At 39.9% G+C, this 15,729-nt stretch overlaps 1 protein-coding gene across 2 annotated transcripts in view; it reads right to left on the reverse strand.

The window, feature by feature from the left end:
- The window catches only part of TBC1D8 (TBC1 domain family member 8), a 48,775-nt gene that overhangs the window by 18,156 nt on the left and 14,890 nt on the right, over positions 1-15,729 (reverse strand). For both annotated transcript variants that reach the window (XM_035557996.2, XM_050716494.1), the window contains exons 3-6: positions 14,577-14,695; positions 12,168-12,396; positions 8,488-8,728; positions 841-1,048 (exon numbers count right to left, since the gene is read on the reverse strand). In XM_035557996.2, the coding sequence (XP_035413889.1) occupies positions 841-1,048; positions 8,488-8,728; positions 12,168-12,396; positions 14,577-14,695 (797 nt within the window). The remainder of the gene's footprint in view (positions 1-840; positions 1,049-8,487; positions 8,729-12,167; positions 12,397-14,576; positions 14,696-15,729) is intronic.

A 15,729-nucleotide genomic window follows, 5' to 3' on the forward strand; every position in this document is an offset into this window, starting at 1 on the left:
CATTTACATTCATACTTTTGAAAACAGAAGAAAACAGTTGTTTTGTTGTTTCTGATTAGATATATAACAGTGTTCTCTTATTGTTTTCTATTTCTGTAACAGTGGAAGATAAGTTGCTACAGTTAGGATATATATCATTTGGATGTTACTCTGTTATTAGCTGAGGATGAAAGGAAAGCTTTAATTAAGAGATCATAACAGCCTTGTATCCACAGCCGATCAGGCAGGTGTTTACTGACAGCTCCCTTCTCCTCCTCTACTCCCACCATCTTCCCATGTATCCTCCCTTTGTTTAAGTAAGTCTCTAATTTCATGGAAATTTGGCAGCTCATCACTGCCTCCAGAATATCCCCGTTTTCCTTCTGCCCTACAGGTTTACAAAGTACACATAGGTTTACTAGAGTCTGTCTGTGGAGGGAGAGCATCAACACTTCTGAGCATTGATCCCAGTTAAGGATGCTTTCATGTTGCTAGATTGGGTCTGAGCTGAAGTCTCCTTCAACATCGAGTTGGATGCATGCATTTGTGGAGCTGGAGGGGAGCACTGCTGCAGTCTTGGATGGATCAGACTCTGGCCTTGCAGTGCTCTGTCCTGCTGCATTACCTGCCCATACTTCATTTTGAGGATCATGATAACTCCCCCATACATATTTCTAGGAACTCATGCCATAATGAGTCCCAGAACAAACTTTAAACAAACCTGTAGGCATCATATACGTAAGCATCCTACTCTTTTTCATCAAATGATAGTTTGCAGATGAATCAAGTGACATGACAGTGGATGCTTAAAGCAGAAGAAGGCAGATACAGACTTGAAATTAAACAAACAAGCAACTCTACCTCTCTAAGTGGGATGATAACATTGCAGCAGCCATTTTCTTTGCTGGCAAAACAGATATAACTGTCTGAAGTATACATTCTTCCTGCTGTGTGACAGCGACTAAATGGTGTCCAGAGAGAACAGTCTACAACTTCATGCAGCTTCTCCTTCCTGGGCAATCTGAAGAAGGCCCGAAAGAATTCATTTTGTGCTCTGGCTTCAAGATCCCTTAGGAAAAAACATCAAGAGCAAATCACAGGACGCTGAAAATCAAGGCACCAAGTGCGAGGTTCTTCTTTTTATTCTCACAGAGACCAAGGGATACAGAATAAAATCAACATGCACAGAAATCTTCACTGCCTACATGAGCAGATCAACAAAAGAATAAGTTGGAAATAAAAAAATAATCATCATCAACACTTTTTTGTTTATCAATAGATCAAAAGCACCTACTTGAATGACTAGAAAATGAAAGAACACAAATTAATTTAAATCAGCTGGCTTTGTTATTATTATTATTACTTAGCCATACATTTTCTCTGGCTGCTGTAGGACTTTCCAGCCTTAAAGAGTTACAGGTTTCAGTGCCCAGCAGATAACTAAATCTTTCATCTGATGAACACACGTTGAGCAACAGACATTAGCTTTGTGTTCCTTCTTTCCCTTCCCAGTAGCCTTTCCAACATCACCCCAGGGACTGACACCTGCATTCAAAAGTGAAACATTTGCTCAACGAGTACTACCAAAGTGGTCAGTAAGAGAATAGTTAAGGATTTACATCACTGCATCATTGACTTGCAGAGGTATCAGCCTCAGAACAGTCATAAATGCAAAACAATTACAAGTTACTTAGACTCAGGAGGGAATAACAGCATCAGCTACAGCCAGTTTGGATTTGGCTTGCTTCCATTCAATTATCCACATTTACGTTGAGAGAAAGAAGAAAAAAGTACATTAAGCTTTCATTGCTGAACTATGGTAACACAGACTTGGTTTGGGAGGACTTTTTACCCCTCCATTTTTCATGAGGAATTCTGCAGTAGTTCATACATTGAGCTACGCAGTTCCCTTAGAAACAGCCCATGGCTATTAGCTCAATAACAGCAGTTCCAGAAACTTTAGGACTCAAATACTATCATTTTCTTTACAAGTAAATTTTTCCAAGCATGACTCACCTTAGGGGGAAAAAATAAAAATAAAAAAAAAAAGTATATATATAAAAAAAAGAAGTTTGACTTTGTTCCACTGCAAGAATTTAAAGCGTGGGCTGAAGTGCAGCAGGGAGTGGTACCTTGTAGCTGTAAATTCTCTCTCTGCTCCTTCCTTTGCCCTCCTCTTCTGCAAACACCCTCCCCCTACCCCATCCCTGCTGTTTAAAAGCAAGAAGTTTACACAGATGAAGCCTCTGCTTCAGCAAATAAATCACTTGCATGTTTTATTTCGGTTTCATCTGCAAAGAAAGCTAAAGCTGTGTGAAAGAGGGAGAAAGGCGATCGAGAACAAACTGAGAAAGGAGAGGGGCAGATCTGTCTGTGTGACCAACAGAAAAGACACACCACTTGACCAGCGTTCGGCTGTCGTTTCCTTCTGAAGCATTATCTTCCTTCATAAGATTATCCAAGGAAAACAGACAAATAGCCTCCTGTTTTTCACAAAGAACAAAGAGAAACACTCTTTGTGAAGGAAGACAAAAAGGCTGCTCCAAAGTTAAAATTCCACAGCAAAAGAAACTCTGATAAGTGCCTGCAGAGATCTGCTATTGTGACAAACCTAGATCAGGATATGCCTCCTAGTTAACTCAGCACAAAAATATTTTCCATTCCTGCACAGCACAGATGAATGCTACTGATAGCATCTGCAGTCAGGTCTGCGTGGAGCTGTTCTCTCCTGCTATTGTGCTGGGAAGGTGAGACCCTACCAGAATGTATACGGTTGTTGCAATTTCCATACCTTCATGCTAAAAGATGCATTATACACAAGGATGGAAGCTCCGTTGAGACAGAGATTGTCTGTTACTTAGGAGTTGACTCTAATGCTCCAAAATCTGCAGCTTCTGTCCAGTTCTGAGTGTTTAGGATTTTGCTGCATCTCTTGAGGCTGCAGGCTCCTTTCTGACAAGATCATCCCTAGCTACAGGTTTTTAAACTGAAGCATGACACTTTCCATATTTGAAACCAAGTAAATTCATCAAGCAACTTTCACCAGGGCACAGCATTCAACCCCACCTGCCCCAAATCAGCTAATGGGGGAAGACTGCCAAGCCCAGCATCCCCAGCATTGCCTGTCCCCCATGCTTCATGAAACAGGGTCACTTCAGAGACCTCACTTTACTCATGGCTGCCCCTGAGAAAAGTGCTGAAAGAGGGGCCAGCCTGCTGCAGGTTGTGTCCCCAGAAAGAAAAATGGTAGTTGAGGAATGAAATAGTGTCAGCACTTACTGCTGTGGGCTCAAATTAAAGGTTTGATTGGAAAGTGGCACACCATGACAATATTTCCTGTTAGGCAGACAAATTCTAGGGGTTATCGTAATCGGTTGCCTTCAGAAATGGACAAACAACATTAGGGCTGGTTAAAAAAAAAAACAAAAAAAACCACTAACAACATTTGTTCCTAAAACAAGACATCCAATTGTTTAAATATGATACAGCAAATTCAGCCCATGTCCCATGTCACCGGGTCCCACAACTTCCATTTTGTCACAACACCTGCAGCACTGAACAGAAACACAACTTTTCTACCTGCTGCCCAGCCTATCTGAAATTTTGTTTCCAGCTTCACAATTTTCAAGGTGGTTTGGCTTTTAAGGAAATGCAGTGTACTCAGCTGTACCTAGGAAAAGAACGAAAGCTATCCTCATGTAAAAATATGTTGATCAAATGTTTATACATGCACCAGAAGAACAAAAGGCTAAAGGATGCAATCGCTTTGTTCCCTGCTTTTCAGAAAAAATCAGCAGTTCTCTCCGAATGCAGTTCCTGACTTGCACACTGTGGGGTTCTCGCACAGCCTCCGCCTCCAGCACTTCAAAGGGACTGCAAGTCTGAACTGCGATAACTCCTCATGTGTGACCCTTCCAAGTTGCCTTCCAAGAGTTTTAAATGAAAGGAAATAACACACAAAACTAACAAAATGCCCAAAAGTATCAGGACACTTGAAATGATGTCCTTGCTGTCGCATGTGTTTTTTTTTCTCTGCTTTCAATCCAGCAGAAGTCAACTTGGCAGGATTTTAGCCCTGCTGAGTCACTCGCTGCCTGTTGCCAGCCGAAGAATTATATGGCATAAAGTTGAGCAACAGAAACGAGGAAAAAAAAATCTGAACAAACTAGTTGACCTCCTGCTTTTAGAGAATGATTGCTGCCCTGCTCTCACTATTCAGAATCCAGAAAACTCTTGTGATTTTGAAGGCAACACAACCAGCGATACGCACCTTGTTTACTGGAAAACCCACTAAATTCGTGTGGCAAGAAAGGCTTCTCACAAGCAAGGTAGGAAAAGTCATCTGACAAATGCTGACGTGGACTTGTCAGGACAAATGTTAAACCAATGTAATTCCCTGATGGAGCAGGAACACTGGACTTGTAAATGGAGATGCAACAGACGTTTTAGCCATGCTTTATGAAACTCTTGATATTTCCTCACACAGGAACTAATAAAACTAGATTCTAGTGAAAAGCTGTTGTACCAAGCCAGTTGAAAAAGAGTACCCAAAAAGCAGCCCTCAAATGCTCACTGTTAAAGTGGAAGGCTGTATGGAGAGGACCTCCTTGGGAGTCTGTCCTGGATTGGCTTCTGTTCGGGATTTTCATTAGCAACTCGTACGATGGAGCAAAGATCATTGTTATTACACCTGCACATGACATGGGCCTGACAGAGACAAATGAGCAAAAGAACAGGGTCAGAATTCAGGCTGGTGCTCCTAAACTGAAGGGACAGTGAAGAAAAAAAAAAAAAAAAAGCAATGTAAGTATTTTCAGCTGTAGATGTACACTGCACAAATACAGCCTGGGAACCAACTCCACCGGTAGCCATTCTACTGGAAAGAAAAAAATAGACAGAGGAGTTACAAGGATTCATGAACTGAACATGAGCCAGCAGCCTCATGCTGCTGAGAGGAAGAGGACCACTGCACCAGGCTGCACAGGGAAGTGTTTGGCTCCTGAGAGGCAGCAGGGCAGTCCTGGGGCTACAGCAGGGACGGGGGCACTCCTGTATCCTGCCATTGCATGCCTGAAGCCCTACAGGATTAATGGCAAATGTCCAGAGAAGAGGAACCAGAAGGGCTAAAGACAGGATGGGTGACAAACATCGGGATAAACTAGAGCAGTGCAGCTTAAAGAAGAAAAGCAAAAGGAGATGCATAACCAATCTCCAAATGCACAAATGGTTGCTCTAAAGAGAGAAAATCTAATCTCTTCCACAGTACTGGATAGGACAAGAAGCAATGGACTCAAAAACCCACAAGAAAGATCCAAGTTAGACTCCAGGAAAGCTTTTACGATGGTATAGCAGTGAAATACTGCTACGGGTTCTGGCATTTATGTTTCTGGAAATCCTTAGAAACAGGTTAGGCAAACATCTGTCAGGAATGACATGCAAAGATAATCCAAACCCTGCCTTTGCCAAGCAGATGGAATAAAATAAGGTTCTTCCTCAACACGTCTTCCGTGTTCCTCAAGGTTTACAGTGTTCATGGAATTAATGCAGACTGAAGTGATACTCAAGATTCAAGATACTTCAAACAGTTTCTGTTAGCTTAGATCAGTATTAAAATCCTTCTTTGCTTTCATATAAAGCAAAGCCATCCTTACTGGCAATTCAGTGTCAGACGTGAAGAAAAGAAACCAAGCTGGTCAGAGCCTGTAAAAATGTATTATACTTTTGAAACCTTACTGACACCAGCATTAAGCTTTTAAATCTTGTGTTCTGCTCTGGTCAATTTCCTCTTTACATCTGAGGAATGCAATGAATATTCTTATGTCCTGAAAGAGATGGAAATAAGAAGTACAAGAAAAGTATAGCAGAGTTTTTAATAACCTTCTTATTAGAAAGGAAAAATAGTTACTTCATATTCCAGTAAAACTGCATGGCATGTTTGAATATGTCTGCAAGAAATGGCATATATAGTTATCAAACACCTTTACTTCATTTCCTATGGCAATTAATTTAATTGCCATTAATCCCTATGTAATCCATTGTTCCAAGCCTTATTCTTTCATCAAGCTGCATGGAAACTTGTATGTTAACTTCTTTGACTGTGGCCATGATATGATTTGTGTCACAGACTGCTGGCCTGATCTGCCAGCCTCTCGGAGTCTCGTCCTTGCACTGCTCAGCAGAATGACCCCAGGAACCTCAGGGAGAGCAGCAGCTCTGTTTTTCAGAATGTATAATATACAGTCCATAATGACATTAAAAATGTATTTTTAAAATGAAGATACTGAGATGAGCCTCTTGCAAAAGAAACCCTAGCACCCTAGCAAACAAAAGAAATCTAAAGTAACTTCATTAATGTGACACAGCTGGAATAATTTTAATGATGTGTGCATTACTGCTTTCATTTTAATACACTACTATGTGCTTCCTAATCACGCACAAGAATTAGCAAAGATAATTATTAGGGAAAATGTCAAGTGGAAAATAATTGTTCTTGTAGTACTACAATGGTTTCAGAAAAAAAGAAAAACCTCACACACAAAAAAACCCTCCCCCCTAAAAAAAATGTTAGTATTAAAAACCAGTTTATCTACTATTCAAACTACAGTCTTGCTTAATCACATCACATCAAAGTAGGTGCTGAAGTGTGACAAAGGGCACCAGAAACAACAGCTTATCCAGCCACTACCTCTCTAATTCCTACAGAGGAAATGGGATTTCAACATCTTCCATGTTCTCCTTTCTGTTACCTTCAGTTACAGCACACCAGTGTGGTTAAGAAAAATTGCCCTGCCATTCTCCAGCAATCACATTTTCATCCTCTCTTTTCCTCTTCCCCATGCCTCTCCTCTTTTTTTTTTTTTTTTCCTTTTAAGTTGGAAGGAAAGAGACAAACCTGTTTGAATAAATGTGTGGGATGGTTTCTGTTGCTTGTTTGCTAATAGACATTCTACTTTCCAAAAATCCCACAAGGCACTTACAGGTTGATTCCCTGAGAGCCCCTATATTATTGCAGTTATACTTTTCATTGTAATTGTAACTTTAGGCTGGTGTTGGGTTGGTTTGGTTTGGTTTGGTTAGTTTTCCATTCAGTTAATATATTTGATTCAAAGACTTTTTTGGGAAGAGACAGCAATGAGTTAAAATCAGTAGATGCTGAAAACATCTCCCCCAGATTGTTACATCTATTTTGGATTTACTTTCCTTCTTTCATGGTTCTAATTTTTCAGCCCAAAAGCAGGAAGGTGTTGTAAAGCATGGAAGTGGGCTTCAATACAACCTATTACTCAAAGTCATATCTGACACTACTCAAAGAACATAAACTGCATTTCTTTGGCCAAAAGCCTGCGATGTTAACAATATCCAGTTACACATACATGGTGAAAAACAATGACAGCCCTTGTGTTTTAAAGGAGTCCTAGCTATGAAAAAAGCCTGTGAGGAAGTTCATGGCTGCTCACCATTGTATCAGTCTAACAAATACCTCGAATGATGGTGTGTCATGGATGAAACACTGGTGTCAGTCATTTTCCTAACAGTGTGCACATATGAAGTTACAGGGAAAGTAAGTCTGATTGCTTTAAAAGCCTTTATGAACCTTTGCAGAACTGTTTAGCTGAGACATACGTGCAACACCACTGCAAAAACGCCCCTCAGAAACAACATAATGGCTACTGGACATGTCTGTTTGTTGGAAATGTCACTGTGCATTCCTTATGTTTTACCCGGGAAGGAACACCTGGTTAATTCCCTACACACCTCTGGCAGGATAGGAAGGAAGAGCAGGAAATGGTATGAGTCAGGAGTGGATAAGCACTCCAGACACACTCCATTCAGAAAACATGTATTTTAGACTGGCGTGTTAACACTGGTGCCCCAGGCAAATTCCAACTTCGTATATTACATTCTGCCCACCTAAAATTCCTCCCTGCAGTTTCCTTTCACAAAAATACACAACCCTCTGTCTTGTGCTACTGCCAGGGAAACAGTTACTAACCTTCTCCCTGAGCACCCAGTGCATTTCTCCAGTGGGAGGGGAATGTAGAGATGCATTTCAGGGATGCATCGGGTAGAGCTGGCATCAGCACATTACTCTGTTGCAACAGCCTGGGTCTTTCTGGGTCCTACAACTGCTTGCTAAATCAGCTATGGCAATCCTAGTAGGATTAGTCCTAGCAGGATGTCCTAGTAGGACATTCCATGTATCAGGTATCATAAAAAGCAGTAATTTTACAATTATTATCCCTTCGACAAGAAATAGTACTTTTAAAACAAATAAAAACTACAGTGATTTTAAAGGAAGAAAACAAAAATGGGGGAAAAAAAAGTATTTTGCACACAAAATTTTGTGATATACCACAGTACATTATAAAATCTGTTTTTTTTGTGTGTGTGTTTTTTTTTTTTTCCCAATCAGGTAAGTCTTTAAAGCTTTACCCAGCTAGCAACGCAATCCACAAAACCCATTACTGAACCTCTGCTCACAGAACAAAGAACAGTTTTGCTTTTTACCTCTTGGTAATCTGAGTAGGATCCTGTAGGCCTGGATCCAGCTCAAAGATCTCGTTATCCAGCAGCCTTCGGAGTGTTACATCTGCCAGCTGCTCCATAATCCGGAATGCCTCAGCTATGTTGAGGAACGTGGAGAAATCGCGTTCTTTGTTCGGTGTGGTGACGCGGACAGTGTCGGTCATGAAGACGTTGGAGGTTCTTTCCAGCTTCTGGACCTCAACCCAAGGAATGATAAGTTTCACTGCCATTGCAGGAAGACCAAAAGTGTGTTAGAAATTCTGTTTAAATTGATCGTATTTGGGAAATACACAGATTAAGAATGAAATGCAAACAACAGAAGAGGAGAGAATCATCTTTAAAGCCCAAGGAAAAGATGAAACACCTGGTATTACTCTATATTCATTTGCCTTCATCCCAAAAGACTGCCTTGCTGAGAATCAATCCCCCCCTCAAAATTTCACCTATATTCACAAGAAATGCTAAACTGAGGAGGTCTGTCTCTGTTGAACATCTGCTGTAAGCTTTTGCTCTAAACTTCTTAACAAGTCATTTCTGCAGCTTTCTTCTTTACTACCAGAAGAAACAGTGGATTTCAAGAGTAGGAAGAAAATAGGGAAAGGGTCTGTAATCTTCCAGAAGTGATGTTTTAGGCAGGTGGCAAACCTATTCCAATTACATGGACAGTATTTTAAATTTAAAACAAAGGTAACTTCCACACAAAAGGAAGTTTTTGCAGGGTTTTTATAGTTGTTTTTTATAGTTTGGGGTTTTTTTTTAAGTTTTTATAGGGTTTAAGACTACTATAAAGTGGTCATCAAAGAAAACCACATAGGCATTGGGATCTTCTCGTTCTGATCACTTTTTACTTAAAAGGTGCATGGGCAGACTTTGCCCTAAACTTTAAATGTAGTCAGAGTTGTTTATGGAAAAGAAAAAGTATAGGACACTGTTCTCTATACTCCAGCAAATCAGATAGACACAGACAACTTATTTTACATATCCACTAAAAGACGTGACCTTCCACTCTCCTATGAATCTCTGGACAGAAATTAGGCTGGAAAAGACTTAAAAAGACTTAGATTAAATTTATACTTGACTGTTGGATGCTTCCCAGTATTCTCTGTGCCAATAAACTTCAAGACTAAACTCCCTAACATCCCTGGCTGGTCTCCTGATGCCAATAAAGTTAATAAAAAGACAGTAATAACAAGCATTGTCATCTGTATATGACACTTATCCGTGATCATTAATTTTATAAGCAGCTACCCTCAGCAAGTTTTTCTGTATTACAAGAACCACAGCTGTCAAGATTATTTGCAGGTTCAATTTGTTCTTTCTTAAATAAAGCACAGCTGCGTCAACACACACAAACTGTTGCGAATGGTCACAGAGCCATCTGTATCGGCACAGCCAAGGGAAGAAAGATTAACCAGCACTGTAGCAATAGCGCTATTGTTCAAGCAGGTCAAAAATGTATAGCCTGTGCAGTGTTTGTCACAGAAACAGCACAGCACGCTGGAATGGGCCCGACTTCTGACAAAAGGTACAAAGTCTTCAACGTTTAAAAAAAAACACAGAAGTTTAATGAAAAAAAATGCAAAGAAACCCTGGCACGTCCTTGCAAGAAATCTGACATTCTAATCCACCCAAGTTCTGCAAATACTTCGAAGCTTAGATAAAAGGGGACTTGTCCTGAAAATATGTTCCATGTAGTCTATGCTCACATAAATTTCATGACAAGCTGAAAACAGGTTCCAGCATTGCATTCCAGGTCACTTCAACATAAAATAAAAACAAGGAGAAGGCAACAGACTTGCCAGAAGCAGGAGACTTAACACTTTGCCTATAAAGAGATTTCAGGCTACAATTTGGGGGAATTTTTATAGAGTTAAAGCACATAAAGGAACTATTTTTATTGAAACTCTCATATTGTGGTGGGTTTTTTTTTCCCAAAAAGAAAGGAAAAGAACACAATACATGTGATTTATTAACAATATTCTCTAAACCAGGTTTAGCCAGATTTAATTTGTGATTACTACCTGAAAGAAAGATAATAAATCATTTGTTCTACATATGATCAGTAGCAGCTTCTCAAATAGCAGTAAACAGAACTATAGTAAATCTAGATTATTCGATGTAATACAAGCAATTCATAAATGTAACAAAATACTGGGTTTCAAACAGAAGCGATCATCTTTATCAGAAGCAGGGAGCTGGGAAGCATCTCAACGTGTAATGCTTCCCAGCAAGCTATGGAATTTTTTTGGATTTCACATTTCCATGAAAATGCATGGAACACAAAAGCAATGCCACTGACTGCAACAGTGAATGAACAGCTTTTTTTCCATGTTCAAAGTAAAAAGTTGCAAACACGTAGTTGTTTGGGCTTTCATTTGTGTTTTCATAATGAATTATTATTGAAAGGGATGAGAAGCAATTTCATCTTCCATAACAGAGTGTGGTGCTTTACTTCCAGTATCATTTAATGATCTGTGATATTGCATAAACAAAACTTCTGGAACAGTATGAAGGATTTTTCTCCCTACTTCCTCCTTCCCCCATTATCTGTCACTAATAAGCATTATTTTTGCTTTGTGTGGTTTGGCAGACTGGCTATCTCCGGTTTAATGAGAAAAAGCCTGCAATGATAACAAGGAGAAACAATTCACAAAGGATATTATTTGATACTAAACAGAAAACAAGGAGATTAAAAGAGAACTCAGATATCTAGTATGTATCAAGAAACTCCACTAGTCTTGCAAAAAAAAAGATAAAGCTCAACTTCTGTATTTATAAGGAATAACAAACTTATCAGTATTTTAAATCTAACTCTGCCACCTTTTGCAGATATGACAAAATAACTGGCCTGAAATAAAATAGGAAGAAAGAACCTCTAACTCTAGACATGTCCTTGTATGTTTTAAGTCCTAGAAATTGCCAGTTACTATCTTTCTTACATTTACATTAGTGCACTTCATTTTTAAATCTAGTTTTGTCTAGCCAGCTCCATTTTAAACCGGGCCAGTAAATGGTAATGTTTTCCTAACTGCTGTAACTGATTTATAAATTCTTGCTACATTCACAGTAATATAGGTTTATATTACTGTCCTCACTGAAGTTGCAGCAGGATGAAGAGGACTCAGAACAGCACCAGTGTCACTGCTGTGCTTCCTGTTCTATTTTCAGTCCCGCAGCTAGCCTCACACATTTCTAGCACCACGCTCTCTTTCCCAGCTAGCGCTTCCTTTTCTGCCTTGCAGCCTGTCTCTGCGCTCGCAGCGGCGGTGCTGACAGCGGCTGCTGGTGTGTTCCCATCAATGTGGGAGGGACGGTTCCTGACTGACCGTTTTCAGCACTAAAACTAGCTGTTGGAGAAGATGTAGGAGGGCTGGTACATTTTAAGTCTGCTTCACGTGAAAAGAAAAAGAACTGGAGAGCAACTGTGTCTGCATGTTCCTGTATTCTCGTTTTTATTACTGGATTAATGCTAAAATGTAAACATAGAGGATGAAGTGAAAACCAAATTAAACAAGATCTTTCATCTGAACAATGAAAATCTCAGAAACGAAACTTCAGAGCAGAATTATACTTCTCATAAAAATCCTAACTCTTTTTGCATTTAAAACCAGTTATGTTTATCTCTCTCCACAGTGTTAGATTTCTTACATATTTACACTTACGTTCTTTGCCCAGGAAGAAGGAATAAAAACAGAGATGATTGATACTCAAATAAAGCCAGCCTTGCCGAGGAACTTTTCCTTTCCAACAGCAGCAGGAATAATAGGTGATCAGTTTCTCTGCTTCAGGAAAATTAAATCTGGACTCAAATTTCACCAGGGCTTCTCGGAACTTTTCAGGGTCTTCCTCCTGCTCAGCAAGCTTACTGCTCGTTTCCTCTGCAATCAGAGCCTGATTCAATAACAAGATAACATATGATAAATCTACAGTGTTCACATTCAAGCAAGTTACTACAAGCTACTCATTCAAATTTTAATAACACAGCTCTTTCTGAAAAATAATTTCCAGCCGATTTGCAAATTTCACAAATGGATACTTTTCTGCAGTGGTTGCATCTCATACATTTTGAATGCGTCCAAATCAAGAGTTTTAGGATTTTGTTTTGTTTTGTTTTGGGGGAGTTTGTTGTTTTGCTGTTTTACTTTTTCAGTCTATCTGGCAAAACCACATATTTACAGTTTCATTACAAATTATGATTGCTGTTTTTTGCTGTATTCAGAGAAGACACAGGAACATTTTTGTATGCTGACCAGCAGTATTTTGCTATGAAGAAGCAATGCAGTAAGACGTCAGTAACTTGTAACATGCTCTGAACCATTAAAAATGACTTCAAGAGCATCTCCGTGGATATTATAACTAAGTGTTTAGAATTTTAATAGCAGTATTATAACAAAAGAGTTAGGCACAGGACAGAGTCCAAAACCTGGGCTTAACATTAAGTAATGAAACCTGAAGAATTTTAAATATCCGCTGTGCTAGGTAATCAGCTGCCACAGCACTATTGAGAGAGATTAATTTTATTCAAGCCTGTCAGTGCACTTAGACATGTTCTGTGCCAAGAGCAAGCCGCTGCACCACGAGCAGAAGCAGGCACAGCAAGTTTAACCTTTCAGCAAGGTGCAGCATGCCAAAATTGTTTTTTAAGATAGCAGGATAAAAACTAAGATTTGCACAGCGATGCTTCCTCTCTCCTCCCCAACTTCAGAACCCACTGAGATCATAGCAGCAGGGTTGAAATTTGCCAGAAACATTTATGTTCCCGTATATTTTCTGGACCAAAACAGTGGGTATAAGAGTGGAGAGCATCTCACTGAATGAAACTCTTACCAAGGAGAAGCCTGCAGCAGGACCTGACTTAGAGCAGTCCCCAGGAGACTTGCATCACTGCCAGCCATTGACAAGTTCCTCTTGGATCATGTGTTTTCTTAGAAGCAGAACACTGGAGGCCACGCTTTCTAAGTTTTACTGCATGTGCTGTTATTATTTTAAGTCTTGTCTTCATCACCCAATTCCCCTAAAATTTTTAAATTCTACTTTTACTCTTCTAAAAAGATGCTCACTCAGGCACTAAGCAGCTAGCCAGCAGCCTCGGTGCAGTCCCCATCCACAACACCAACACCCTGTGAAGCCCGTAACAATTTCTGTGCCAAACGCTTGGGAAGACAGTCCGAGAGGAGAGTGGCACAGCAGCCTCCCAGCTCCAGCTTGCTGGGCAGAGGCCACCTCTGCATGAGGGACCAGCTCTCCCTGTGCAGTGGGGACAACCTCACCATTCACAAATGGGTCAGACGCTTTGGCTAACAATGTTCTGAAGAGGTGAAGGAGCTGAAAGTAGATGCTGAAGAAAGCTCACCTGCACACCACAGCCTCTTACAGGGAAGAGAAGAGCAGTGAAGCTGTAAAGGGACGGGGAGTGATAAAGACTAAACTAGATAGTTCGGTTTTGAGATCATGCAGCTTCCAAGGAAATGTGAGTGGAGATGCAAGGATGCCGGCCACATCAGGTCCAAGTGTCATGCAGAAAAACAAGTTATAACCTATCTCTAACCACTGCACAGAAACTGGCCATACATCTGGTATCCTTTTGACTGCATGACAGAAAAGGTATTTTTCACCCCACATCAGACCAAGATGAATTGGGTTTACAAGTCACATCGTGGGTGAGGTGCCTGCTCAGATGGGAGGTCCTCCTCTTCCCCGTGGAGGCACAGCCAGCACTGTGATGGCCAATGGTAAGACTTGGCCAAAAGAAGATTTAAGAGTCCTTTCTCTACAAGAAGCTGCTGCCTCTATAGTCACTGTATGAAAATGCAGTGGTACAAACACTTCCCTGCTTTATACAAGTCTGCCTGGAAACAAATCAGTGAGATCATCGATAAAAATCAAACGTGAAGGAGAAAAGTAGGGGCTTTTGATGATTAATTGCATTCGGGATGAACACAGTAGCTAGGTCAGCACACAAAAAATAACAATATTCAGATGGACAAAAGCAAAGATGAATGACAATAACTTCCTGACATTATTTCTAAAACATCACAAGTAGTTGGGCAAAAGTGAGGCAGTTTCCTTACCTTTACTTTCCCTTTGACAAAACTAACAATATCTTCTTTATTGTCGAAAACAGACAAAGTATGGAGCAAGTTTTGTTCCAGCCATTCCCAGTGCTGATTTATCTCCTCTGCAGTGGCACCTAGAAAGGTTAAAAGTAATGCATTAAAACTCATCCTATAAAATAAAATCAAAAGGAAGAAAAAAAATGAAGTAAAAAAATGTACTATTTTGTAAGAGAACATGAGAAACTGAACTTTCAACCTCAAAACTCTTAGTAGCAAACAGGTCAAAAAGGTCTAATTTGTAACAGTATAGCCAGAGAAAAACAGAAACCTTATTGTTTTAGGAATTTAGTTCTAGTGCTTTTTAGTTTTATCTTCTCAAACGTTCTCAGCCAGCAAACGCTGCATTAAAAGTCAAAGCAGAAAAACCAGCAAAACCTCTTACTGTTAGAATACAGCTTATTTTGACATGGCATTCCTCAAGCAGCCACCGTAAACTGCTGTTTTATGTATTGTTCCCGAAAGTCCCTGATCTTCCTTTCTCCCTCCCTCTGTATGGACATGCACACACACAGCTGCCACACATGCATGGACACATGACATAGTCATAATTTGCATCCTATCTGAAAAGTTTCCTATAATAATTAAACATCTAAAAATAAAGGAGTTTGGGTCAAGAACACCTAGAACGTCTGCAAGAGCACCATTTTACAGTTTTGGGGAGAAAAACGGTGAAGAGAAAATCTCTGAAAAATAAGATTTTCCAATTTCATGTGTTCACCCTAAGTCCAGAAACACTATTTCAGTCATTGCCTATTTACTTTGGTTGCTTCTGCTTGAACCTGAACTGCCGCTGCATCTCATTATGCCAGAAAAGTTAGCGCAAGAGAAGCAACACCGAGGACAATTAAGGGAAAATCTGAGCACTCTAGCTCTTACCCGTCAGTGGTTAAATATTATATGGGGAAAAAAAGTAAAGGCAGCCAAAGTTGTTTTTTCTTATGCCTTATTAGTGGAAGAAAGGAGAAAATTAGTTAGACGTAAGAGGCATACAAAATACAGAGGAATATAATTATAAAATGAATCTCAGATAGAAGGCCTATTATCTTGAAATTTGATTTGCGTGTACATCGGAGATGCATCACATTGCTTCACAACACAAAATGATAAA

The sequence above is a fragment of the Cygnus atratus genome, chromosome 1 (assembly GCF_013377495.2).
Source record: "Cygnus atratus isolate AKBS03 ecotype Queensland, Australia chromosome 1, CAtr_DNAZoo_HiC_assembly, whole genome shotgun sequence".
In the NCBI taxonomy this organism is placed as follows: domain Eukaryota; kingdom Metazoa; phylum Chordata; class Aves; order Anseriformes; family Anatidae; genus Cygnus; species Cygnus atratus.